This window comes from Salvia miltiorrhiza, chromosome 6 (assembly GCF_028751815.1).
Source record: "Salvia miltiorrhiza cultivar Shanhuang (shh) chromosome 6, IMPLAD_Smil_shh, whole genome shotgun sequence".
Lineage (NCBI taxonomy): Eukaryota > Viridiplantae > Streptophyta > Magnoliopsida > Lamiales > Lamiaceae > Salvia > Salvia miltiorrhiza.
In genome coordinates this window covers 2,037,019-2,062,576 of record NC_080392.1, presented here as the reverse complement: position 1 = coordinate 2,062,576, position 25,558 = coordinate 2,037,019, and the positions used below count along the sequence as shown (strand labels likewise).

At 33.7% G+C, this 25,558-nt stretch overlaps 2 protein-coding genes across 3 annotated transcripts in view; one reads left to right on the top strand and one right to left on the bottom strand.

Annotated features, from left to right (window-relative positions):
• Positions 1–5,749: 5,749 nt before the first annotated feature.
• On the bottom strand, positions 5,750–7,670 carry LOC130987837 (heavy metal-associated isoprenylated plant protein 7-like). 2 transcript variants are annotated; one of them, XM_057911534.1, is made up of 5 exons: positions 7,498–7,670; positions 7,212–7,407; positions 6,917–7,125; positions 6,746–6,833; positions 5,750–6,456 (listed from the first exon to the last, which is right to left on the bottom strand). In XM_057911534.1, exons 1-5 carry the CDS (start codon positions 7,504–7,506, stop codon positions 5,969–5,971), a joined length of 990 nt encoding a protein of 329 aa, XP_057767517.1. In that variant the 5' UTR covers positions 7,507–7,670; the 3' UTR covers positions 5,750–5,968. The 2 variants fall into 2 exon arrangements, with proteins under 2 accessions (XP_057767517.1, XP_057767518.1); XM_057911535.1 differs by having other exon boundaries at positions 6,746–6,835; positions 6,922–7,125; positions 7,498–7,655.
• A 4,658-nt stretch (positions 7,671–12,328) lies between these two features.
• The window catches only part of LOC130987821 (uncharacterized), a 551,243-nt gene continuing 538,013 nt past the window's right edge, over positions 12,329–25,558 (top strand). Inside the window, exon 1 of the mRNA XM_057911513.1 lies at positions 12,329–12,459. The gene's annotated coding sequence lies outside the window, so the exon portion shown is untranslated. The remainder of the gene's footprint in view (positions 12,460–25,558) is intronic.

Below are 25,558 nucleotides of genomic sequence, written 5' to 3'. Positions count from 1 at the left end.
AAGTTACCTTAGTATTCATAATTGTTATATTTGAAGAATTATTAATTTATACTTAATAAGATCGATATATTTATAAAGGGGCCCTCTAAAAAATTATTATTTTATTAAAATTGATGATTTTTTGAATTGGCCGAAGTTGGGACTGGAGAATTTATTAATTTATTGAGTATTATTTTAAAGGGGTTTTGTTATAGTTATAAAATTAACTTGATGCCATAGTACTCGTTTTGAGAACGTCCGCTAAATGGACGAGTCGCCAATGCTTGAACTATGTAAGTTACAATTTTTCAAAAATATTGCTAAATTAAGTAATGAGACATCCCATAATAGAAATTGGGACATTTGTAGCAGGGCGGAGACAGCACATACAAATTAAGTAAAAAAGAAAAAGGATAGATTGACTTCAATTTTTATATAATTTGTAAATTTGATGATCTTAATAACAATTTTTAAAGTATCAGAATGAAAAATAAAATCAAAAATCAAAAAGAAAAATACTACTACTATTCAGTAAATAGTGAAGAACATATTTGAGATTTTCTTCAAAATCACAATTATTTGTGTAAGTCAAGCCAATATATTGGTCTAAATATCATAATTGCTTCTCCACTTCCGTAACTTCAATAATGACAAAGTAAATGCGGCATATTACACGTAACAAATGCAGAACTTGAACAGTAAACTCCAAAATTTTTTAGAGAGTCATTACCTATTTCAGACTTTCCCATCATCACCAACTACTTAGCTGCTATGCTTCTAAACTGAAATGAAATTTTACTATCATAATTCATAAAGTGCCACCAACAACGAATTTAATTAAGGAGCTAGGGTAGGCTGAATCTCCCTCAAACCCTTATTATTCATATAATTTTCCTATCTATCTATATATATATATATATACTAGTAAGTGATCCGTCGAAATTCGACGGGTTTATTAAAATATAAATATATAAAATTATTAATGCATTTTTTGTTTCATGAATTATTTTTCATAAAATAGAGAATTTAATAAAATTATTTTAAAGTTAAAAAATTATAATATTTATTTGAAATTAACCTAATTTAAATGTCTTATAAAATTTATATGTAAGTAGAGTTTCGATCCAAAAAATATTAAAAGAGAAATTGGAACAATTATTTGAAACGTATCTATATATATTAGATGTCTGTAGTTGGAACCAATAATTAAAAAATAAGAAAAAAATCAATTAAATAATATCATTAATGACTCAAACTTTAAAAATTTGAATAAATTATTAAATTTGCAATTACCTCATAATCTATCGAAAATTTCATCATACAACACGTTAGTTGTTGCGTCTTGCATATGACCTCTTTTTTAATGACTTTTAAGATTGTCACGTAGAATTGTCCATAATTAAAAATAGGTTTCGACATGTATAATCCTACACTTGAAAGAGATTGTCCATGACTTTTATTTTTTTGCGCGCAATTTTTCCTGAAATGAGTTTCCCTTCACTTACGTGTTCCCCAAGTTGAATTACTATCAGCCTGATGCCATTGCAAAGCTCATTATATTGATCATATTTTTTAGATGCGTGATTATGCATTCCTCTTTCAATTTAGTATCACGATTTGGCAATCCTGAATACTTGATCGTGTCGAGATATTCAACCGAGAATACCTGTTCATCGAGCTCAATTTGTCAATCTTCTTTGCAAATCTCCCCATTTTTCTTTTTTAACTTTCTCCTCATAGTTTTCGTTTTTATTTTGTGTCTACCCGTGATCCTTTCCTTTGCGGGTTTTTTTTCGTGGTTTTTTGGTTTTGCTTTTGACGGATCCTTTGTGAGGCCTTTTGTTAGCGTCTGTGCTTTCAGGGGTTTTCAAGTTCCTTTTCTTTCTTCTTTCTTTTTAATAAAATTTCTATTTCAACAATCTTCTTTGTAATTAGTGGGAGCCAAGATATTCACAAACCCAAAATTCCCTACCTAATTTTTGTCATTATATGTGATTACGAATAAACATGTGACGTGGTACAATGAAATAGAACACCATCAAGTACTATATTAGGATTGTGAGGCATTCAATTCCTACTGATTCCCCTCATTAATTCACCTTCATAAACTCACCTATTGTATCTACCAGTCAATTTCATTCATGACATTTTATCCTCTTTTGTCCTAGTTTTTCCCTTCCCTTCAAACGAAAGATAAACATCCACGCCCAAGAGGCCCTAAAAGAGCTATTAAGTGGTCCCCACTCGGGCTCGTTAATTTCACAAATTCTTCTGTGCACCCGGATGCTCGGTGCACTCGGGTGTACGGTGTCATTTCGATAATATGATAGTGTCATTTTTTTTTTGATCGGGCAAAGTCATGTTAGATGTTAGTAATTAGTTCCCTATCCACTCCAAGAACCACCTTATCTCTCTATTCACCAAATCCACCTTATATCTCCAATCTCCAATTCGCTCCCAAGAGGGATCGAACCCGGGTCACTTCACTTAAGTGAGGACCCGGTGGCCAGTAATATGATAGTGTCATTTAATGTTAGCGTCATTTCAATATAGTGTTAGTGTAATTTCGCTACAGAGTTATTTATATAACATGATAGTGTCATTTGTAAAACAAAATAGTGTTAGTGTCATTTCAAGATAGTGTTAGTGTTAGTGTCATTTTGCACCTGGGTGCACAGGAGACCACCTCCGTTAATTTTTATTTCTATTTTTTTAAATTTAAATGTATTTGCAGATTAAAATAATATATTAATTTTTTTTAAAAAAAAAAATCTGTTGTTTTAATTTTAAGATTACAATAATTAAACATATATACAATAATTAAAAATGAATTCGTTCATTAAATATAAATTTGAAAATTATAATAATTAAAAAAATAGAAACTAAAAATTAGAATTAAAAAATTATTTGAAAGTTAAATTAAGTTGATGCTTTATTGAATCCCACAAGTAACTAAGTTTACTTAGAAACATAAAATCTACACAACCAACGAGGCCAAAAGTTTTACCAATACACAGTCACAAATTAAAAGGACTAGGTTGGTGGAAATGGAATTGATGATTTGGCCACAACTTCAATGTATATATACTCTATGTTTAAATATACTCTCCTAAACATAGTTACCGAAGTCAGGATGATATAGTATCCTTCTCTTAGGTTTCATGGATTTTTATATATAAAACAATGTAATATACTATATATAATTAATGTATTTTTAAAAAATTATGCTCTCTCCGTCCCACTTATCTTTGCTGAGACGGAGTGTAACACCCCATATATTTAGATTTATTATATAGGTTAAATTATTAGTATTTTCTTGTATAACTTTTTTTTTTTTAGATAATTACATATGGATATGCACCATTAATTTTATCTAGATTATTATTATTATTATTATTATTATTATTATTATTATTATTATTAAGATTAGAACTCTTTTATCATCTTTATTCTTTATTCTATTAGGAGATATACATAGACTACAAATTCTACAGCTATCAAACTCTTTTAAAAGACTAGTATAAATAAAGGCATAATATTTACCATAAGACACACACGCACACATCTCTCAAGTTCTTCATCGATATTCTTTGATCGCATCTATTTTTTTTGGGTAAGCTTTTTATTCTTTTTTTTCGTATTTACACCCACTAGATCCTTAAGAAGTTATTAACCAATATATGCATATAATATATATACGAGTAAAAATTTGTTAGAAGTCTGATACTATTTATTATTGCAAATCAATGAAGTATAATATTACGCAAGTGCTTCCTTTAAAATTTCAATTACTAATGATAGTCAGTTGAGAATAATTTTTTCAAAATATTTTTATTTAAGCTGCTTTAGTGTTCGAAGTTGTTTTCTGTTAATAGTGTGTTAACTACTATTAGTAATTCTTTTTTTTCTAATCACATCAAAGTGGCTGCTCTTATATTAGTTTACCAAGTCTTGATACTTTCATGTATTTTCGAAAAATCCATTTAATATATATAGCTAATAATTGATTAAGTTAATCAGCTTTTCTATAATTTAATTTATTAATTTAGATCATTGACGGTAACTGTTAGTATAGGATTGTCTCTATTTTGAAAATTTATTCAATTTCTTTAATTATAATAAATAAATAAAAAATTATTTAATTCTTAGATTTTCGAAAAGTTAGTTTATTTCCAAATGGTTTATATGTTTTCTGCTTAGGTATATATATTTAGTTATATAGTTTTGCTTATAGGATTTTTAGTTTAAGCTATTATTAAGCTATTATAGGATTTTTTATTATTATTATTGAAGCATTGTATTCATTTAATTAGGTGCAGTGCGGTTAGGATCCTCTTTCCGAATTTGATTGAATTTATTAGTCTCGACTTTAAGGTGAAGGATTTTACGCTTATTTATATGGTTATATATGTTTTTATTATCGCATTTGATTACTTGTTTACGTGCATCTTATGACTATGTTGTTATGTGTGATCATGAGACCTAAGCCATTGATCTATGATGTTATGTGCGATCATGGGACCTAAGCCATTGATCTATGTTGTTATGTGCGATCATGGGACCTAAGCCATTGATCTATGATGTTATGTGCGATCATGGGACCTAAGCCATTGATCTATGTTGATAAGTTGATCATGGGACCTAAGCCATTGATCTATGTATGTGTTTGGTCATGGGACTTAAGCCATCGACTCAGACTATGATTATGTTTGTCAAGGGGCTACGGTCTCTTGACGTATGTTTGCAAGTATGATAACATGATTTGATTATATATGTGACATATATGAATATTTCGTTATGTTCCTCACTGAGTATATTTTCAATATGATCACCCCTTATATCTTTTCAGTTTTGCAGTTCTGGAGTTGAGGCGGCCATGGAAGTCGAGAATGACTTGAGATTTAGTAATTCTATAGAAGTTTGAGTTGAATTTAAATTGGTTTAAACTTTTATAATTCAAGAAATTTTATTTTATCTACTAGTTTTTCAAAGATTTTATATTGAAAAGTTTATGAAAATTGGGATGTTACACGGAGGGGTATGATTTTTATGTAAACGTGCCAAGATAAGTGGAACGGTGAAAGTATATATATTGCATGCATCAACTGCTTCTTCCGTATCAACTAACTTGAGTTGTATATCGTCCCAATTATCTTGAGTCATTTCTTATATACAAAATATTAGAGAAAAATAAAGGAATGTTAATCATTAAATCCTACTACTAATTGGGCTAGATCCATGTATTCTACACTTTTGTCTCTCTTACATCTAATTACTTAAAGCACTAAACACTAATTTCTTAAATTCGGTATCTAGAAGAAGTGCTTCAAGCTAATTTGGACAGAATACTGATGTCAATACACATATATTGCTTTGAGTTCACCTATATAATTTTATGTTTAACATTATAATACTCCATCCGTCCCTCGAAGCTTGAGCAGTATTCCTTTTCGAATTGTCCCGCAAAGTTCGAGCACTTTCCTTATATGACAATTTTTTTTTTCCTTTATTCACTTTTTCACATACCACACTTAACACACAAAAAAATAACAACTTCTTAAAATCTATGTCGAAAAAAAAATTGTTGAAGCTCCGCGGAATGAAGGGAATATTTGACATTATGCAATCATGTAAGATACTATGGCATCATCATCTCTTCCCTACCTATATACTCATACTTTCACAAACTCAAAAAGATGAAAAGGGTGCAGCACCATAATTAAGCAAATTAACACACACATGCATACCCCCCTCACGTTAGTATATTATATAGTATTTGATTATTTGATTATTTGATGGTATGTAACAAAGATTAAACAAAGGTAAGAAAAAGAGAATTCTACAGAGGTTGGGGTCTGTAGATTTTATAGTGTGAGGGGCCAGACAGGGCCACATGTAGAGCACAACAAGATTGAGAAACCTCATGCCTCATGGGACAGTTACCCATGTGGCTCACATGAATTCCCCATTTTGCCCCTCCCTTTCACCATCACATCACACTACATGCATTCGGATTCTCGTCGCTGAACATCTGCGGCGATGGATATTCATGCTGGTATTCCTGCACGAATCTCTGCGGGTACACCTGCTGCTGCTGCTGCTGATGCTGGTAGTAGTTTGGGTAGAAGTAGTTGTGCTGCATCTCGTTCTTCTTCAACTCCACCTTCGTCTCCTCCGCCGCCTCCGCCTCCGCCGCAGCCGCAGCCGCAGCCTTTGCCGGCGCTTCGCCTTCTTCCTTCTTGTCTTCGTCCTTCTTGGCTTCGTCCTTCTTGGCCGCGGCGGCTTCCTCCGCCTTCTTCTCCTCCTTCTCCTCCTTCTTCTTCTCCGGCTCCTCCTTCTTCGGCGGCGCCTCCACTTTCACGACGGTGGCGTGCTTGCCGGTTCTCTTGTGCACGTAATCGACTAGCTTCTCCGCATCCAACGCTCCTCTCACCGTCACTTGTGAGCTCTTCAGCTCCGGCTCGACACTCTCCACTCCTGCGCTTTCATCATTCAATTTTGATTCATTAAATTTTATTCTCGAGATCTAATTGAATTGACTTGTATTCAAATCAAAATTCAAACGGAATCTTGAATTTTGAGGATAAAAAATAAAAAATAATCTTTACTTCTTTAGTGACATAGAGATGCAAAAAGAGATAAATTGGGAAAGCAATCATCTCTGCAAATACAGCTGAAAAGTGCACAAATTATTTCAAAGCGTAGTATGATAAAAGCAGCAAATTTAATTAATTAGTGCCTTTTAAAAAGAAATACAAAAACTCACCTTTCATTCTTTGGATGCGCTTTTTGAGCTCTTGAGCGCAAGCTTCACAATGCATGTAGACTCCCAACACCACTGTAATCACAGGTGGCTGAAACACACACAAAATTGATGATTTTACCAATCACAAAAAACTCATTTCTCAACTAATTAATTACAGAGAGAGAATGAGACCTCCTCTTTCTTCTCTTCAAGTTTGGGCGGCTCTTTCTCCTCAGCCTTCTTAGCCTCCTCCGGCGCAGGCGGCGGCGGAATCGGCGATATGAGCTCGACTTGGCGGTGGCTCTTCCGCTGAACCCTCTCCAAAACCTTGAGCGGATCTGCTTTCTCTCCTTTCACCACCACTTTACTCGTCTTGCAATCCGTCGTCACATCCTCCACACCTGCAATTTTTTTTCCACAGAAACAGCTATTAATCGCATGCAATTTTTGATTCCGGAGAGAAAAATGAAGGATCTAATCCGGTTACCATCAAATCCTTTGAGACAGCGGCGGACTTTCCGAGCGCAGCCCTCGCAATGCATGTAGACTTTGAGGATGATCTCCTGAGGCGGGGGCGGCTGCTCCGCGGCGTCGGGTTTCTTGTCATCTGGAGCCTTCGGGGGTTCGTCCTTCTTCTCCTCCGGTGCCGGCGCCGGCTTGGCCTCCTCCGGTTTCTTCTCTTCCTGCTCAACAAAAGGAAAACATAAATGAGGCGGACGCATTCACACATTGAGAGGAGGAAAGAGAAAGCGCGGGAGGAGAGAGAAACAAACCTCTCCCATTGGCTTTCCTTCTTCGTTTCTTCTCTCTCTCTTTCTCTTTGTGGATAGCGGAAATGCAGAGTTTTGCACCTTTGGTGCTTGTGTTTTTCTCGGGGTAATCACCCAAGTGAACACTCAGTTAATAGAAAAGAGGTCCGGGTAGGGGGAGTGAGGTGGGGGTGGGGGGGGGGGGGGGGGGGGGGGGGGGGGGGGGTGCTAGGGGGTCCTTTTGAATCATATTAAAATGTAAAAAGTTATTTTCTACTTATAATCCTAGAGGGATGAATCATACTCCCTCCGTCTCATTATTGATAGTCTGTTTTCTTTTTTGGGCTGTTCCAATATTGATGGCCTGTTTCTAATTTTAGATATAATTAGGGTTCAATTAACATTCACACTAATCAACCTATAAATACCTAAAAAATTTATCTAACCCTAAATCTCAATCTCAAATCACGCCCCCCTCTCTCTCTCTCCACTTCAGCCTCTCCCTCTCACCGCCCTAGTGCCGCCTCCGCGTTCCCACCTCCGACGCCCTCAGGTCGCCTCCAGCATTCGCCCTCCGCCCGCCTCGCTGCTTCCATCCACCACTTCCACTCTCCCCTTTCATCCATTGGGTCGCACACAAGCTCTGGCGTGACCATGGTCTCGATCTGCCGCCGAGCTCCACATTCGTTCTCCCTCCTAGCTTCTCTCCTCCACCGCCTCTCTTATCCTCCACTGTTCTCGCCTAACCTAGCACGTCTCTCTCTCTCTCTCTCTCTCTCTCTCTCTCTCTCTCTCTCTCTCTCTCTCTCTCTCTCTCTCTCTTCCACCCTTCACCTCCTGTCCAGATTTAGATTTCAGATCTTCCTCTTCTCAATTTCGTCCTCATCGGAGGATTTGACTTCGATTCGCTCAATCTGCGTTGATCTCTTGAGTACTTGGAGTTGGAAATGTCGCATTTTTGTTGTTAATTTTGATTTTTGTTTTGGATCTGTGGATGTTTCTCTGTGTTTTGATTCTCTAAGTACTTAGAGTTCGGATCTGTGGATGGATTTGGGGGTGTAGGGTGAAGGGGCGGTGGCGGCGCCGGCCTCGCCGGTGATGAAAGCGCCGGCGGCAACAGCAGATAATTTTGGAGGAACAAATGTTCTTTTATTAACAATATTTAAAACTAATTAATCATAAATTAAATATGTGGGGCATACAACTTATCTACTAATATAACTCTCCTTAGTTCCCGTGCCGAAAAGAAACAGGCCATGAATAGCGGGACGGAGGGAGTATTAAAATGTAAAAAGTTATTTTCTACTTATAATCCTAGAGGAACTTTTCCATGCAACTGATTTCTGAATGTGTATTTTGAAGTAGTGTCATTCGAAAATATTTAAGTGTCATTTTTCGAATGAAGTAGTGTCATTTTGGAAATCAGTTGCACGGTGCAACCGGTTGCACAAAAGTATTTGTGATACTAGTATCAATGAGTTTTATAATGTACTATGTGTATGAAATACACCAAAATTTCAAATAATAATGTAATTTGGATAAAATATGTCCAGATAAAATATGATTAAATACTTTATAAAATAAATTTATTTAAAAGTTTTTGTTCAAAATAATTTTTTTTAACTACTTTTATTATTTTCTTCATATTGTAATTTTTTAATAACCTTTTTAATATTTATTATTTTTAAAGTATAAATATTAAAAAATTACAAAAAATACTACAATATCAAGATGATGATACGCGTACGCCCTTGCGGGTATGGGAGAACACTTTTGATTCTTTTTTTTTTGAGGGAACACTTTAGATTCTTGTTTTACTATCAATTTTTTTTATAACTATTATGTAAATCAAATTACTTTAGTATAATGGTATTTAATTAATATCTCCTTCTAAATTAGAATTTTAAAAATATTATATTTAGTATTATGGAGTAGTGATCAGTTATAACTTAGTTTTAAATTGGTAAGTGAGGTATTTCTTACTCCCTCCGTCCCATGAAGCGTGACCCATTTCTTTTCGGCACGGGAATTAAGAAATTGGTATTTTGTGTGTTAAGTGTGGTAGGTGAAAAAGTGAAAAGGTGAATAAAGGGTAAATTTTTTGCTATTTTTAGAAACAGGTCAAGCTTCGTGGGACAACCTAAAAAGGAAAGTGGGTCACGCTTCATGGGACGGAGGGAGTACTAAATTGGTCCAATAACTTAGTATTCTTAGGTACTAGTGTTTTTTTTTATGAGGAAATAAGGGATGAAATTATTTTTTTTTTCTTTAAATTTTTGTCTTTTTTTTTTCTCATTTCTTATAAAATATAATTTCACAATTTCTCATTTTTTCTTTTCACTTAATCACTTTGGTGTAATAATATTATCTCTCTTTAAAATGAGAAATGAGAAATGAGAAAATGTGGAATAATCTTTTATAGAAAATTAGGGATTTAAAGAGATAAAAGATAACCCTAACGATAAGAATCACAATCCTCTCTCGTCTCCAAACTCAAAAATAAAATAAAAAACTCAAAAATAAAATACAATAATTTTCTTAGTAATTTTGCATCGACTTGCATACATAGTTAAATTTTAAGCAATTTCAAGACCAAAAACTGGAACAATTCACGGGTTTCCAAGTGTGATTTGGTAGAGAAAATGCTTAGATTTTTTAAATTATTATACTTTATTGCTTTAAATATACTTTTACTCCCACCGTCTCACAAAAAAAATGAACTTTTACAAATGACACAAATCTTAAAAAATATTAAATAAAAATGTGTTGTGAGTAAAAATTGAATCTCACTTAATAAAAAACAGAGACAAAAAGTAAATGAATTGTGATGGGGGCAGTGTGCAAAAATAAAAATGTTTATGTTTTTGTGAGACGGTTCAAAATGGTAAAAAATTTATGTTTTTTATAAGATGGATGAAGTATTAATTTTATTTAGTGCGGTATTCATTTTCTAAAAGTAAACACGCAGAACTTTTGTTGTAATTTCATAGTACTCCATATATTAGGATTTTAAAGATATTAATTTGTGAATATTTTAATATATTTCGTGTAAATGTGTAATCCTAAATTTAGTTTAATATTTCTAGATTCTAAACACGCCCCTTTATTTTGTTTTGTTTTATTTCACTATTCTCAAATTTAATTAATACTACTCCTTCGATTTCAAAATTTCAAATGTTGAGTAAACTTCCATATCAACATCAAATTTAAATAAGAATCCCAAACCGATATTGTTGCTGAAAAATTAACAGTCAGTTGACTGACGAACACTCTCGGTAGAAAATTATAGCCAAATTTCTGAATTTGGGTGTAATATTACCTGAAATTGTGCAAATTTAATACATTTAAAACAAAAGATGACTAATACGTAGCTTTTTACTCCCTCCATCCCGCGAAGTTTGAACAGTATTCCTTTTTGAATTGTCTCGTGAAATTTGAACACTTTTCTTATATGACAAATTTTCCTTTTATTCACATTTTCACTTTTTTACATATTACATTTAACACATAAAATACTAACTTCTTAAAATTCGTACCGAAAAGAAATTGCGTCTTTCACATCAATGATTTTTTTTCCCCCAAATATTAAGAGTTTATTTCGTAATTCTAAGATACAAAAAATAAAAGAGAAATGTTGGAGATTTATGTGTGCTTTCCACCTTTTTCTTCAATTTATCCATATAAGAAAAGAAACACATAAATTGACCAGATAAGTTTGGATTATCTCTATATTGGTTTAGTTTTACCGATCAAAAAAAAAAAAAAAAAAAAAAAAATCTCTATATTGGTTTAGGACTTTTGAAGTAAAAAATTTGGACTGTTTTGCAATGAGCTCAATTTAACCGTTAGTTGAAAGTTTGACCATGCTCACAAAACTCTCACACTCGATTATTAAAGTGGTCGGCGTGTCGTCAAATAGTCTTATTTTACACGTGTCCTAAGAAATCTAAACATTATATTTCAAATTTAATTTAGTCAAATCTACACCCAAATACTCTAATGACTCAAAAAAGTTAAATATGAAGATTAAAAAATCACAAAAACTCATGTAAAACCGGTTTTATGGTGAAACCGCCTTCACAATGATACCACTTCAACATACAAATGATACTTTAAAATGTGACATAATTTTGCTACGTAATAAGCCATTAAAAGTGTTCTATTTGAAAATAAATTATTTCATGTTCTATATTGTAAAATGATGTCACTCTTTATCTCTTATTCCTAGTGTAAATACTTTAGTTAGTTAGTATTTGTTTTTGTTCTTTCAATAATTGATGGTAAATTGAAAAATAAAAAAAAAGGAAACTTACACATTTTCTTGATCAAAGTGTCATTTGTATGTATAAGGAGTGTAATTAGTTTTGTAAATTAATGCTTTAAATTGCCTAATTTTTGCCAAAAAAAAGAAATAACTCAAGCTCAGCGGGACAGTCCTAAACGGAATACGACTCAAGTTCGGTGGGACGGAGGGAGTATACTCAGTATAGAATTAGGAAAGTATGAGTATGCAGGATGAGGTGGCAGTTATGTGATAGGTGGCATATGCAGTTATGGGCAACGGGTTTTATGCGTATTTTAAGGCCTACCCATTTTGGCATTTTCGACTCTGCACATATTCCTCCGTTATCTTACGTGCTCCTCACGTGCTCTTCTATTCTTCTACTAATTCTTTCGAAAATTTAAATAATTTTATATTTACTCTCTTAAAGAAAAAATCAAGCACAATTATTATTTTTAACATTCATAATAAACAACATATTTTTCTTTTTTAGTACATGAACTCAAATACTCCCTTCGTCCCATGAAGCAAGGCCAAGTTTTCTTTTTGGTTTGTCCCACGAAGCAAGACCAGTTTCTAAAAGTAACAAAAAAATTATTCTTTATTCACCTTTTCATTTTCTCACGTATCACACTTAACACACAAAATATCAATTTCTTAATTCCCGTGCCGAAAAGAACTTGGTCTTACTTCATGGGATGGAGGTAGTATTTTTTTTATATTTATTCTTACAAAACCTTCTTATTTTACCAAAAAATACATTTGATCCAATTTTAATTACTCATTTCATATAATAGTAAGATCGATCTTTTTTCTCCACTCCATAAAAAATATCACCTATTTTATTAAACTTGTGCTTACAAAATGTGCCCCATTTTTAAGAGAGTATTATGAAAAAAATTCTCTTATGAAAAGAATAAAGAAAAAAAAGCACACTGCTTATTTTCATTGATATGTCGACAATAACAGAAGATAAAAGTGTATTCATTGAGATAAAAAAGGATAATAGATGAAATCTCTATGTAAAGGACTATGTGGCCAAACCTTATATATAGAGGGTGGTTTAAATGAATCCAAGTTTTGATTAAATTAATATTATGAATTTATTGTAAAATATCATGAATTCGTTATGAATAATTTTGTTGAAAAGATATGTTATCCAAATATTATGAATTTATTGTAAAATATCATGAATTCGTTATGAATAATTATGCATTTGAAAAGATATATTATCTTCCACTTATAGGATTCAAACATTGGATTATAAATTTATTTAACGAAGACTATAGAGCTTCGTAATTTAAGAGTGGATTCAAACATTGGATTATTATAAATTTATTTAACGAAGACTATAGAGCTTCATAATTTAAGAGTTAAAAATAATTCTTGTTTCATAAAATAAAGGGTTAATTGCATCAAAATACCTGACCTTTTTCCAAAATTTGGTTTTTTGACAATCTTTTTAATTGTAGCAAAATTTTTAACGAGCTTTCAATTTATTGCAATGTCCGTCCGGGGAAAATTTCCGGCCAAATTAAATATGAATTGGCAGTCGGAATGCCAACGTGGCATCGGAAATGCCAAATCACACCACTCCCCCTCCCACGTCACCCCCCACATCGCCCTCTCTCTCTCTCTTCCCCCTCCTCCTCCCACGTCACCTTCTCTCTCTCTCTTCTCCATCCCCCTTCCCAGTTTCCCCTTAATTCCCCCGGATCTCATCCCCCACCATGTTCGCCGGCTGTCTCCCCATCCTCCCCCGACGACATCCCCACCGCCACGCTAGCCTCCGCCCGCCGTGCTGGAGTCCCGAGGAGACTGTCGCCCTCATCGACGCCTACAAGGACAAGTGGTACTCCCTTCGCCGCGGCAACCTCCGCAGCAACCACTGGCAGGAGGTCGCCGACGACGTGGCGTCGCGGTGCCCCGCCCTCCCGCCCAAGACCTCCGTCCAGTGCCGCCACAAGATGGAGAAGCTCCGCAAGCGGTACCGCGCCGAGATCCAGAGATCCAGCAGCGGCGCCCGCCAATCCGCCTTCTCTCTCTTCGAAGATTTGTAGCAGCGAGGATTAGTAGAGGATGGAGGATTTGTTGGGGAATCAATTTGCAGCAATTCGCAGATCTGAGTTTCAAATAAATTTGAAATGTGTTTATGTTTTTGTGTTCATAAGTGCTCTGCTTTGATGCCCTTCTCGAGATCTTTCTCGCTTGTTCGCCGGCTGGAGGAAGTGGCGATGGGGGAGGGGGAAGGGTTCGCCGGCTGGAAAAGATGCGGCGGCGCCGGGGTGGAGGAGGAGGACTGCGCAGGGGGAAGAGGGGGAGGGTGACGTGGGAGGAGAAAGGGGAAGAGAGAGAGAGAGCGACGTGGGGGTGACGTGGGAGGGGGAGGGGGGTGTGATTTGGCATTTCCGATGCCACGTTGGCATTCCGACTGCCAACTCATATTTAATTTGGCCGGAAATTTTCCCTGGACGGATATTGCAATAAATTGAAAGCTCGTTAAAAATTTTGCTACAATTAAAAAGATTGTCAAAAAACCAAATTTTGGAAAAAGGTCGGGTATTTTGATGCAATTAACCCTAAAATAAATACTTGAGCTCGTTTAAACTAGTATATGTGTGTGTGTGTGGCGGGGGGGGGGGGGGGGGGGGGGGGGGGGAATCGAAGCTCGATATGCTAACCATATCTCTAGCCATAAGAGGGACAAAATTGAGTTTGGAATTAGATATATATGTCTTTGACTGGATGAATTATTAGCGGCAGATGTATTTTTTTATAATATGGTATAAACATGCCACTTTTAAAAGTAAAATTCTAATTTATTTGACTAAAATTCAAATGAGAAAAATAAGAAATTATTATTATTATTATTATTATTATTATTATTATTATTATTATTATTATTATTATTATTATTATTATTATTCAAACTTGCAAGATGTATCTATTATAATCAAATAAATCATACGTATGCAGACGAAACCTCTACACTACACAAAAATAAAAAAAATTAATCGAATTCATGCGGGACTATTACCCACACAAAGGTGGAAAAACTACACCGTACCGAGGCGGGATTGAACCCAAAACTAGTGATGTCCACGGGCCCGGAACCGTCAGTTCACGATTCACGGGGAAGGTGTATTGTAATTGGCTCGTGAAGAGATTGAGAAGGACCTGTTCTAGGCCTTGAACCACCGGTTTCCAAAATTGTTGAAAAACTATAAACGAAATAAAATTATTACACATTAACACCCAAAATGTAATAAAATTCGCATTTTTATTAAATTTAAAGTAAAAAATTATAATTTACATGTACAGATAAATTACAATTTTCAAATTACAAAATTGAATAAGTAAATTAAACTTACTAAAGAATTTAATACTACACTAATAACTAATATTTCATTCGTCTATGATATCGGTTCCACTTTGTAGATGACACGAGTTTTAAGAAAGTGGTGGATAATAATAAGTACTACTAATGTTTGCAATTGCAGTGGAGTTTGAGTCTCACTATTGTTGTGAGTGAAGTTTGTGAGACCCAATTACTATAAATGAAAATGAAAATGATATTGTGGACGGATCAAAATAGCAAAAATGGAAACGATATTGTGAACGGAAGGTAGTTAACCGTCGGATTTCGGTTCACACATCTTAGGCCCGTAATTGAATCGGGCCTCTAGCGATTTCAGTTTTTCGGCCCGTGGCCAATGTTTCGGTCCCGAATGATTGACTTCGGGCTAGTTCAGCCGAATCCGATCCAATCTAAATGTCATCATTCGAGATCTATTATAAAGATGAGTTTGTGTGTGCTTCAATTTTATCATTTGAACTAGGCCAATTAATTATTTTAAAAAGAAAGAAAGAAGGAAGAAGTCATTGACCTATCACTAAAAAAGATGCAAATAACAAACTCCCTAACAACAATCACGATAGTTCTAAGTGATTGGCCGTTGATAAATTAAAATAATTAAAATTACAGAAATCGACGAACAAAAATGTAAACTGTTTGAAGTTGGTAACTAATGTAACAAAATGTGCAATGAGAGAATTAATAAATTCTTTTCGGCCTTCCGACATGTTATACTGTTTACTCTTTAAGAAAATATGAGAATATCTGGAATAAATTAATGTACTCCAAAACATATTGAGTGGAAAATATACTATAAATACTGAATATTCATCCTATTTTTAGTCACCTTCATGATAAATGTCTCTATTATTAAGGTACAAGAAGAGATCATTTGTTACACATTTGGAAGTCATTAATTTACTTACCATTTCTTTACTGACACTACAAATCATTTTCCTACTTCATTCACTTATTTAATTGCAATGATCATTCAGTATGTCATGACTATAAAGTATTAAAGTGAATACATATTTAATCCAGTAAATGGCTTTAAATTTACATGAATTTAAATGGATATATAAAAACACCTACCTACATAAATGTACTTCTCTCAATCATGTAGTTTATATCATTAAAAAAAAAAACATCATGTAGTTTATAGGATTTTTGGAGCGCAATATTTAAAGATTTTTAAATTAGATTTTCGTATAATGAATAATTATTTTGTAATTTCATATTTATGGAGTATATGTTATTCGTGTTGCAATTATTTCCACTCCATGATTTTTGAAGAAGTGTTAGAATAATATTTCAGTAACGTATATACGTTCTTTGAAATATTGTAAGTTGTAACTACAAGTCTACAACATCATTTTTTTTAAAGTTTTTACTTTTATATAACATCACCAATTCTTTCACCAAATTTGTTCGATATGTTAGTGCTAGCACTAAAATGACATTTTTTATTATTATATTTTTTTTTTGGTAAAAAGATTTAGTGATATGTAGCCGTATAAAATTAAAAGGTGATGTTATAATTACAACATTCTATAAACTATATGAATATTGCAAATTTAGGTGTATACATGATCATATTTTTATAAGAGTGTACGCTCCCAAACTAGTTAAATAGAAGAAAAAAAATTAATTTATTTAATTATTTTTTCAAAATATTGGAGTTATTTTTAAATTTTTTAATAATTTTTTATTTAAAAAAAATTACCAAAAAAGAAAAAATAACTACAATGTAAAGCGTCGCCATCCCTCCTCTGTTTCACTCCCCCCCCCCCCATTCAGCACCGTCTAGACTCACACGCGCACAATTAAATCGAAGCACATTTTATTTTAGCTGCATAGATTTATTGTTTCTATAAATCCTATAAATTAAATGTTGACGCTAGAGTAAGCTTTGCTACATCTAACTTTTTACATCCAATTCAGAGATACTTTTCAATTATAAACTTCCAGTTTCTGAAAATGACATTGAAACCAAAACAAAGAAATATACCAGATAAAACCATAAAGTGTATTAGCAGGTTGAACAATATAATGGAATGTGATTCTGACAACTCTTTGAGCCCATGTGAAATATAGCTTTTAAAATATTGCCGAATTATATGAAATAGTTTATGCAATAGTTGAAAATGTATAATGTTCTTGAATACAAATCCCCTAATTGATATTGAAATGATACACTCTCAATCTTTAACAACCAATTTGGTTTCAACATAATACTACATGATTCAGAACAATAACAATGTATTGTAGAGTATTTAATATGTTTAGAATTTTAAATTTTAAATCCATTTTGTAAATCATGGGCCATTAAGAGTAACATCTAAAATCTGGCTATGATGTGCCAGGTTAGGAAATATTAAATGCAAGTATTGAATATTGCAGGTATATAAGTGGTGGTCCATCATAAATATTTGTGCAGAAAAATACAGAAATTATAGGCAAAAAAGTTAATTGAGTAGTAGTGGATGGTGCTGATTTTGCGAAGAGGACCACCTCACAATCCCACCAATCGGATTTGACAACACGGCCTCGAAATAATTCCAATAACATTATGCACTTATTGTATTTTGGTGGAAATTTAAATACCTCATTTAATACACGATTAATGATGGATTATAGTATGAATGTTGCTAAATAGTCACATTGTGTGGCCACTTACACATTAGATAAATTAAAAAGAAAATGATTTATTTAATTTATTTTTAAAAAATTAGTTATTTTACTATATTAATCATACTGTCGTTATTCTTTTGATTGTTTTTTTTTATAAATTTTTATTTAAAAAAAATAAAATAAAAATAAAAAATTATATTTTTTTTAAAATAAGTACAATATAAATAATACAATAAAATAAGCAAATTCTATTTTATTTAAAGAATAAAATTAATTAAATTTTTTCCTATTTAACTAGTTTGTGGGTGGAAAGAATGTGACTATAGGGCTGTAAACAATACTAGCAGGCTTGAGTTCGGCTCGTTTAAATATTCGGGTGCTCGAGCTCGGCTCGGGTGATACTCAATAATGTCGAATTCGAGCTTGATCTCGAGCTCGACTCGTTAGATGTTCGTATATATAATGCTTGAGCTCAAATTCGTTATAAATCAGGAAAAAACTTCTTAATTTATATGTTACTCAAGCTCGGGTTCGACTCGTTTAAGGCTCGTGCACTAACTCAATTGAAGGTTTGTGAATAAGGCTCGCAAACAATCGAATCCGAACATGTTCGCGAGCTCAACGAGTCGAGTACTGTCAGGCTCGAGCACGGCTCGATAAAAATCTCGAACTCGAAATCAGGCTCGAGCTCGGCTCGTTTACTATCTAATCGAGCTCCGAACGAGCTTTTTTTTAGCCGAATCTTGAATAGCTTGCGAGTAGCTCTGTTCATTTACAGTCATAAATGTGACTGCATAGATTTATTGTTATCTTTAAAGTTTATCAGTTTGACCCTCTCCCCCCCCCCCAATTTATTACTCTCCTCATTCATAAAAAATAGTTTTTTTTTTGCTATTTTGTGATGTCCACAAAAATTAATCCATCTACATTTTAGGAAACTATCTATCACATAGTGAGCTCTATTCTCCACTCACAATACAATTAATTATTATTATAAATACTATAACAATTTTTATTAAAATTCGTATCGTCCCTTACTATGACTATTTTTTGTGGACGAATGTAGTATATCTTAAAAGTATTGATTCGTCCAAAATAGAGTATTGTGAATAATATTGGGAAAATATTCTTCCCGCTGCCACAAAGCACTCTGTCCACCGCCATCGAGCTCCCCACCAACACGAGATGCACCAACTTCGCCTTGAAACTCCTCACGCAGGCGGAAGGGGTTGACGTCGCAGAGGCGGCGAACGATAGAGGAGGGAATTTTTGATAGGTAAGGCGAGAGTGAGTTTTCGTGGTGCTTTGACAAGATCGAGACTAGTCGGAGGCACTGGCAGCTAATAAGGGACTTGTCGGTGGAGAAGAATGAGGAGATGAAGAAAGGGAGTGTATTGGCGGGGAGTGTCTTAGCAACGGATTCGAGCTCCCTTGCGTCTGCCGAGTGCGCGTCCCTATCGGAGAAGCTCCGATGCACCACCGTGTCAGGCACCCCAACACCCATGAAGAGAGAAAAGGCGACAATGAAGAAAGAGGGAGTGAGCTAGGGTTTGAGAGGGTATACATATTTAGTCGCCTTAAATTAAGAGAAGACTAGTTTTAATTAAAGGATAAAGTGGGTTGGGTTTGATTTTTGGGGTGGATCCATGAATGGCAAAATAAAGTAAATATAGAAGAAAAAAAAAATAGAAGATACAATTGTGCAAAAAGTCAAAATATGACTCTTTTTTGTTGAAAAAAATAAGAGTAGGTATAACTCTTTTTCGTGGACGGATGAAGTATTTGATATGAACACAAATCTTATTTCGAAGAGTCATATTTACTATTAAGCGATATCTCATACAACTAATATCATATTTACTATTAGAAAAATTCACATTTTCTATTAGAAAAGCCATAGTTGCTATTAAAAAAATTTATATTTTCTATTAGAAAAATTCATATTTTCTATTAAGTAATTGTATATGTTTGCTATTATGAAAATTCATATGTACTATGACCAAAAATCATACTTAACAGGAAATATGACCTTTTCTAATAGCAAATAAGACTTTTTTTAACATAAAAAAATTATAAATAAAATGATGATAAAAGCACATATGAAGACATTGAAATTAAAATAAAATATAGAATTAAAAAAAAACACTGGAAAAAGGAGAAATATACAGAGGAATAAAATACAAAAAAAATTGAAAAAAAAATCAGAAATAAATTATAAAAAATTGTAAAAAGCACAAAAATAGCACAAAAAACACATAAAAAATGTTAAAAAAATAGAAATGAATTATAAAATACTATAAAAAGCACAAAATACACAAAAAATAACATAGTTTATTAGTAAGAATCGACCCCACGGTCAATGGAATGGAATGAAGAAAAAGCGCCTAAACCATTGCACTACAGCCTTACTTTGTGTTACTTTTATGAGAAGTTTTATTATACATAGGTGACAGAATTAACCATTGGTTTATGTGTGTGTGTATATATATAGGCGACAGATCAAATATATAAAAATTGTCTTGATTGTGTGTGTTGGCCTCGTGGTACGAAGTTAATGTCCAAGATATGAGTTTTGAGTTCGAGTCCTTCGTCGCATGCTTTTTTACAACTGTTGGGTGCGCTCACAGTTGGGGTCTGAGTGGTCGGGCTCTGCTGGGTGCTCGACGATGGAGTTCCTTTTTCATCGGCATCGAGCCTTATATTTTGCTTCTGGCAGATTGGTCACTGAGGTGCTGGAAGTTTGGCGATTTTTGCCAATGTATGGATTGTTAGCTACTACCTTGCTTATTTGGCTTCTTGTTTTGAGTTCTTTGAGGGTTCCCGAGCAATGGAATGGCCGAGATTACTTAGGGACGATGGTTAGGCCGGAGCTCCTGAAGTTTTTCCACATTCTCTTTGCTCTTTTTGTTTGGTTCTCTTGCTGTTTTTCTTTTGATAGACGAGTACTCTTTTTCCTACTTAAGTTTTTGCCACTGAATTTTCTTTAATGAGATTTTAATGAGGCTCGGCCTTTAGTCAACTTTCTCTGTGCTTTCAAGGGTGGTTAGGTTTTTTTTTTCGTTTTTTATATAATAACATTTTAATAAATAATTAACTAGAAATCAGTTCAATTCATGAATCTTGAGATTGATTTTCGTATGGGATTATGCCTTTGCACACATAACTTTGTTTTTTACGCATAAAATAATGTTTTTTTATGTTATTTTGTTTTTTCTGCACAAAAAAATGCTTTATGACTATTATAAAATTATGCTTTGTTCACAATCAATAAAAAATAAAGATTGATGTTTATCAAATCTAAACTCTCGTAGGGAGTTTAGTTTGGTGAATGAGATAGATGTGATTCATAGAATTAATTAGAAAGTGATTAAATAATTCATCCAATTCGAAAATGATAAACAATCACTCGATCAATTGCATAATTAGAGTGCAAGCCTAGTTATTCATCCGAAGCCCAATCATCACAACCATAAAAAAGAGGCATAATGATTATGGTATTGTTTTATCGTCAAAGCACAAACACTTTATAATGTGTGATGGAGATTAGAGAGTTAAGCAAGGAGAGTTTGAAACCAAAGGAATAAAATGCATGTGTAATATACAACCACCGCAATGAATCAACTGCAAATTTATATACTTTATTTCCTAAGTTTCGGTTGAAATCAGTCACAGTCGCATATAGAATATTATTGTACTAATTAAGCATTATATATATACTTAATTAGAACACTAGATCTCACCAACAAACATAAAGTAATATCTAGTACTAATCCATTATTTAATTGTTGAAGTTTGGGAGTGTTAGTTAAAACTAGGAATACAAAAAGCATCCAAGAAAGCAGCATCCAATATTATATACATAAAACTTCTGAATTCAGCCAAAGCCATTAATCATGAATCTCTGACTTCTCTGTTTTTGCTTTTCTTTTTTCCTAATTCACTCGTAACGGCTACGTACTCAAAATCTTTGGTAGTTAATTAAACAATTTTTTTAGTTTTGGTGTTAATTTTGTGATAAAAGTTAAGACGCTTAAAGACTCTCATTTATAAGAGATTTTGGATTCAATTCCTCTATGTGTGGTGTAGTTTTTTCACGTGAATAGTGATCCCGCCTACGTGTGATTATTTTTCCACCTTTGTGTAGTGTCATGCATGTAGCTTATTTGATTATATAATAGATATTTCTTGTAATTCTAATAAATAAAAATTTGTGATTCAATTTTACAAAACTCAATCTTGATGGGTAGTGCCTTGAAAACTCAATTTTATTTGACTCAATTTTACAAATGGATGAGGAATGGAAGTAAGGTAGGAATCACCATTCCATTCCCACCTCTATTCCATCGTACCAATCACCTCCTTATTGTTTGGTTTGAGTAATGAGTTAATTAACTAACCATTACCCTTACTTGAGGAAAACTCAATCACTCAATTTGTTACCCCTCAAAATATAGGGGAATCACTTATTAATGATTTCTTTCTATTGTTTAACCAAACACTCAATAAAAGTAATTGTTATTATTACCGTTCCACTCCTTTATTTGATTCTATTCCCTTTCCATTCCGCTACTTAAACCAAACGAGCACTTATATGTCAATATCGTGCATGAAATGAGTTAAGAAATCTCTTAATTAATAACATGGTGTATATACATACATACACACGATGTTTACTTGCAGGATTGTTATGGCCATCAATTAAGAATAAATAGGAAGATGTTCAAGTAAAAATGATTAAATAAAATAAGAATGATTAAATAAAATAAGAATGAAGAATAATTTTCAACTCTTCAATTATTAAGATATACGGTGAATGCATAATCTTGCTGAATGAATGCATCACCTGGCTTCGAATACTAGAGGTAGTGATAATTTTTTTTCCCGAGTGCATTATTGTAATAGTGGATGCATTAATTTTTACAGCGGTAACATGAGAACCATTATAATTGATCCATTTGCTGTCAAAATTAAGCACTATTTTTTTTTTCGCTCTCTTCGGGATTCGAACTCGTGTGATACATTCATCCAGCAAGATGATACATCTACCATAAGTTTTGATGATCGAATGATTGAAAATGGTTCTCCATATATTCTTATTTTATTTAATGATATTACTTGAATCTCTCTCCACACACACACACGAGTCGATTATAGTGAGAATCACAAATTAAATGATTTGGGCAAAATTTATTTTATTTGTATCGTGTTATTCATGGGAAAAAAGTGATTTATTCACCCAAAATCGGTATTTATTACGATCAACAATGTAATTCTTCACGAGAATTTTCATTGATTATAAAATTGGGATTTCATTGAAAATGAAAGGTGGTGTAATTATTTAGATTTGATTAGATTAGGTTCCCCCCCCCCCCCCCCCCTAAAAAGTGGAAAGACAGATTAAATCATGATCGTAAAGTTTAAAATGATCTATATATAACTGGTCTTGATTAGTTCTCAATCTAATGTAATAAATTTCCAATAGAAACTAATCACACACACATATAGGGATAGGGAGAGGTTCAAGAAAGAACCATTAAATAAAAGAAGAACGGAGAACCATTTTCAGCCATTCGATCATCAAGATCTACGGTGGATGAATGCAGATCCTGGGTTCGAATCCTGAATGGAGCAATTTTTTTTTTATTTTGTTAGTGCATTAATTTTAACCGCGAATGCATTAATTTTTACAGTGGATGCATTAGATTTGATAGTTCTCACGTTCTCACAAATAATGTAGTTATCTCTAGAACCACTATATATGGGAAGAGCTAAAATAAGAATCATTTTCAGCCCTTAGATCATCAAGATCTACGGTTGATTCATAATCCTGTTGGATGGATTTATGGTCCTGAGTTCGAATCCCAAAGGTAGCCAAAAATTATTTTTCACAATTCATACCTTTATACAGCGAATTCATACGTGTTCTACATAAAATTCATACATGAAAAAAAATTGCTCTTATTTCTTATTTTAAAATGTGCTCTCACGGTAACCCACCCCTATATATATATTATAGAGTTGAGTTAAACATAAAAATCAAAGTTATTATGAGAAATGAGAACCAAATTTAATCATTAATGCATATTAACATGATTTTTGTTACATTTTACAACAATTGTATTTGTATTTTACATTTCTCATCTTCTTATATTATACTATAAAAAATTAAGTTATTTGAAATTATACATACATAATATATGTAGAAACATCATTGGCTAGCTGTGATTCAAGTTAGGATAAGTGAAAAGACATTGTGACTTTTTGCTGAAAATTATAGGTTAACATGCAAAAATGCCCCAATTCTTAAGTTGTAGATGAAAAATACCCTTCCTTATAAATCAAAGCATTTCATACCCTAATTGACATCCATACCCCTAAGCTATTTTCACTTTTAGTCTTACTATGTCCAGAATTGCTGTTTTCAATCTAAAATTGCTATGGACAAGTAAGCAATTGGAAATTCTCTTTATCTCCCATCTTTTGCCTAATTAAGCTTGACTAGTATATCGGCTGGAAACTTTCCTCGTGCCCGATAGGTTACTTCGGTAAACTGGGTCTGGACTGTGAGACAACGCCACGTACTGTTAAGCAAAAATGATTAAAAAATGATTAAAATTGGAAATTGTTCAAAGTGATCCCGCGCTTCTCAAAATGGTATCAGAGCGGGTTTTTATAGAGGAATTATATAATTTTAATTTATTTTATTATTAACCCATGTGGGAGGAGACTCCATTAAAAGTTTATGGATCCGGACGAGTGTCCGAGATGTGTACACTACAGGAACTCTCTCCAAAATTTGGAGATAGAAATCAGTCACTTTATAGGTGATCTCACCTGGAACAATCGAGCCCTCGTTACCAACCTACGACGAGGAGGAGATATCGAGCTTATTCGCGATATTATCGCGAGTATCCAGTTCTACCACGAGAACCTCATGAGAATGGCCGCAGCCAGAGAGACCATTGAACAAAATATGGCGGATGCCCATTGGTCTCACTACTGATGGAACCAAAAGACAAGGCTAGCGTAGCTTTTCCAGGCTACCAAAAGATTGAGCCAAGCTCTTCCGACAACGTTAACTTGCGGGAGATCCAAAAGACGGTGGAATATTATGGCGTCAAGCTGTACGATCTACCGATGGAGCTAAGCAGAATATCACTCCAACAAGAGGAAATATTAACCCTCTTACGTGATATCCAGAGAAAAATGGAGGAGATCGAAAGGCGAAAACCATGTTCCGGAAAAATTCGGAAGCAATGGTCCAACGACCCGACGAATCCATCTCTATTTGATGCAGCACCCAAGGAGTTGCAGCCGAAGGACATAATCCGAATAATGAAAGGCAAATATTATGAATAGCCTTGACAGAATCGGATTAGATGATCTACAGGAGTTAGCAGAATCTTTTGCTAACCTCAACATGGTTGATTTAAAGATGAACCAAGGAGATGAGGTGCCCAAAACCGAGCACCAAGAAGAAAGTTCGTCAAAAAAAGGTGGGGCTTCAGATGATGCCAGCCATTACCAGCGAACTAGAAGACGCAGGCCACAGATGCGGGATACTCCTGTAGGGAAGGCCACACTTGAACCAATCCATCCCTATGGATTGATTCTCAACCTCGACGAAGCCAGCTTCAAAGATTGGGAGGATCTTATCGATGAATGGGCTTCAGCATTGAATATCGTAGTCACCACTATAGAGTACGATAAAAAGGAGTTTGCCAAAATCTTCGAAGCAAGTCTGGCAGGAATGGCAAAACAATACTGGGATAAAATCGACATCTCAGCAAGGGAAGAACTGTTTACTAGCACAAAAC

Excerpts from the sequence above, each read along its gene's own strand:
- LOC130987837 (XM_057911534.1), bottom strand. Across the intron at positions 7,126-7,211 it reads CTGTCTCAAAGGATTTGATG|GTGTGGAGGATGTGACGACG; the intron begins GTAACCGGATTA and ends AAAAAATTGCAG. Across the intron at positions 6,457-6,745 it reads GCGCATCCAAAGAATGAAAG|GAGTGGAGAGTGTCGAGCCG; the intron begins GTGAGTTTTTGT and ends ATGAAAGCGCAG.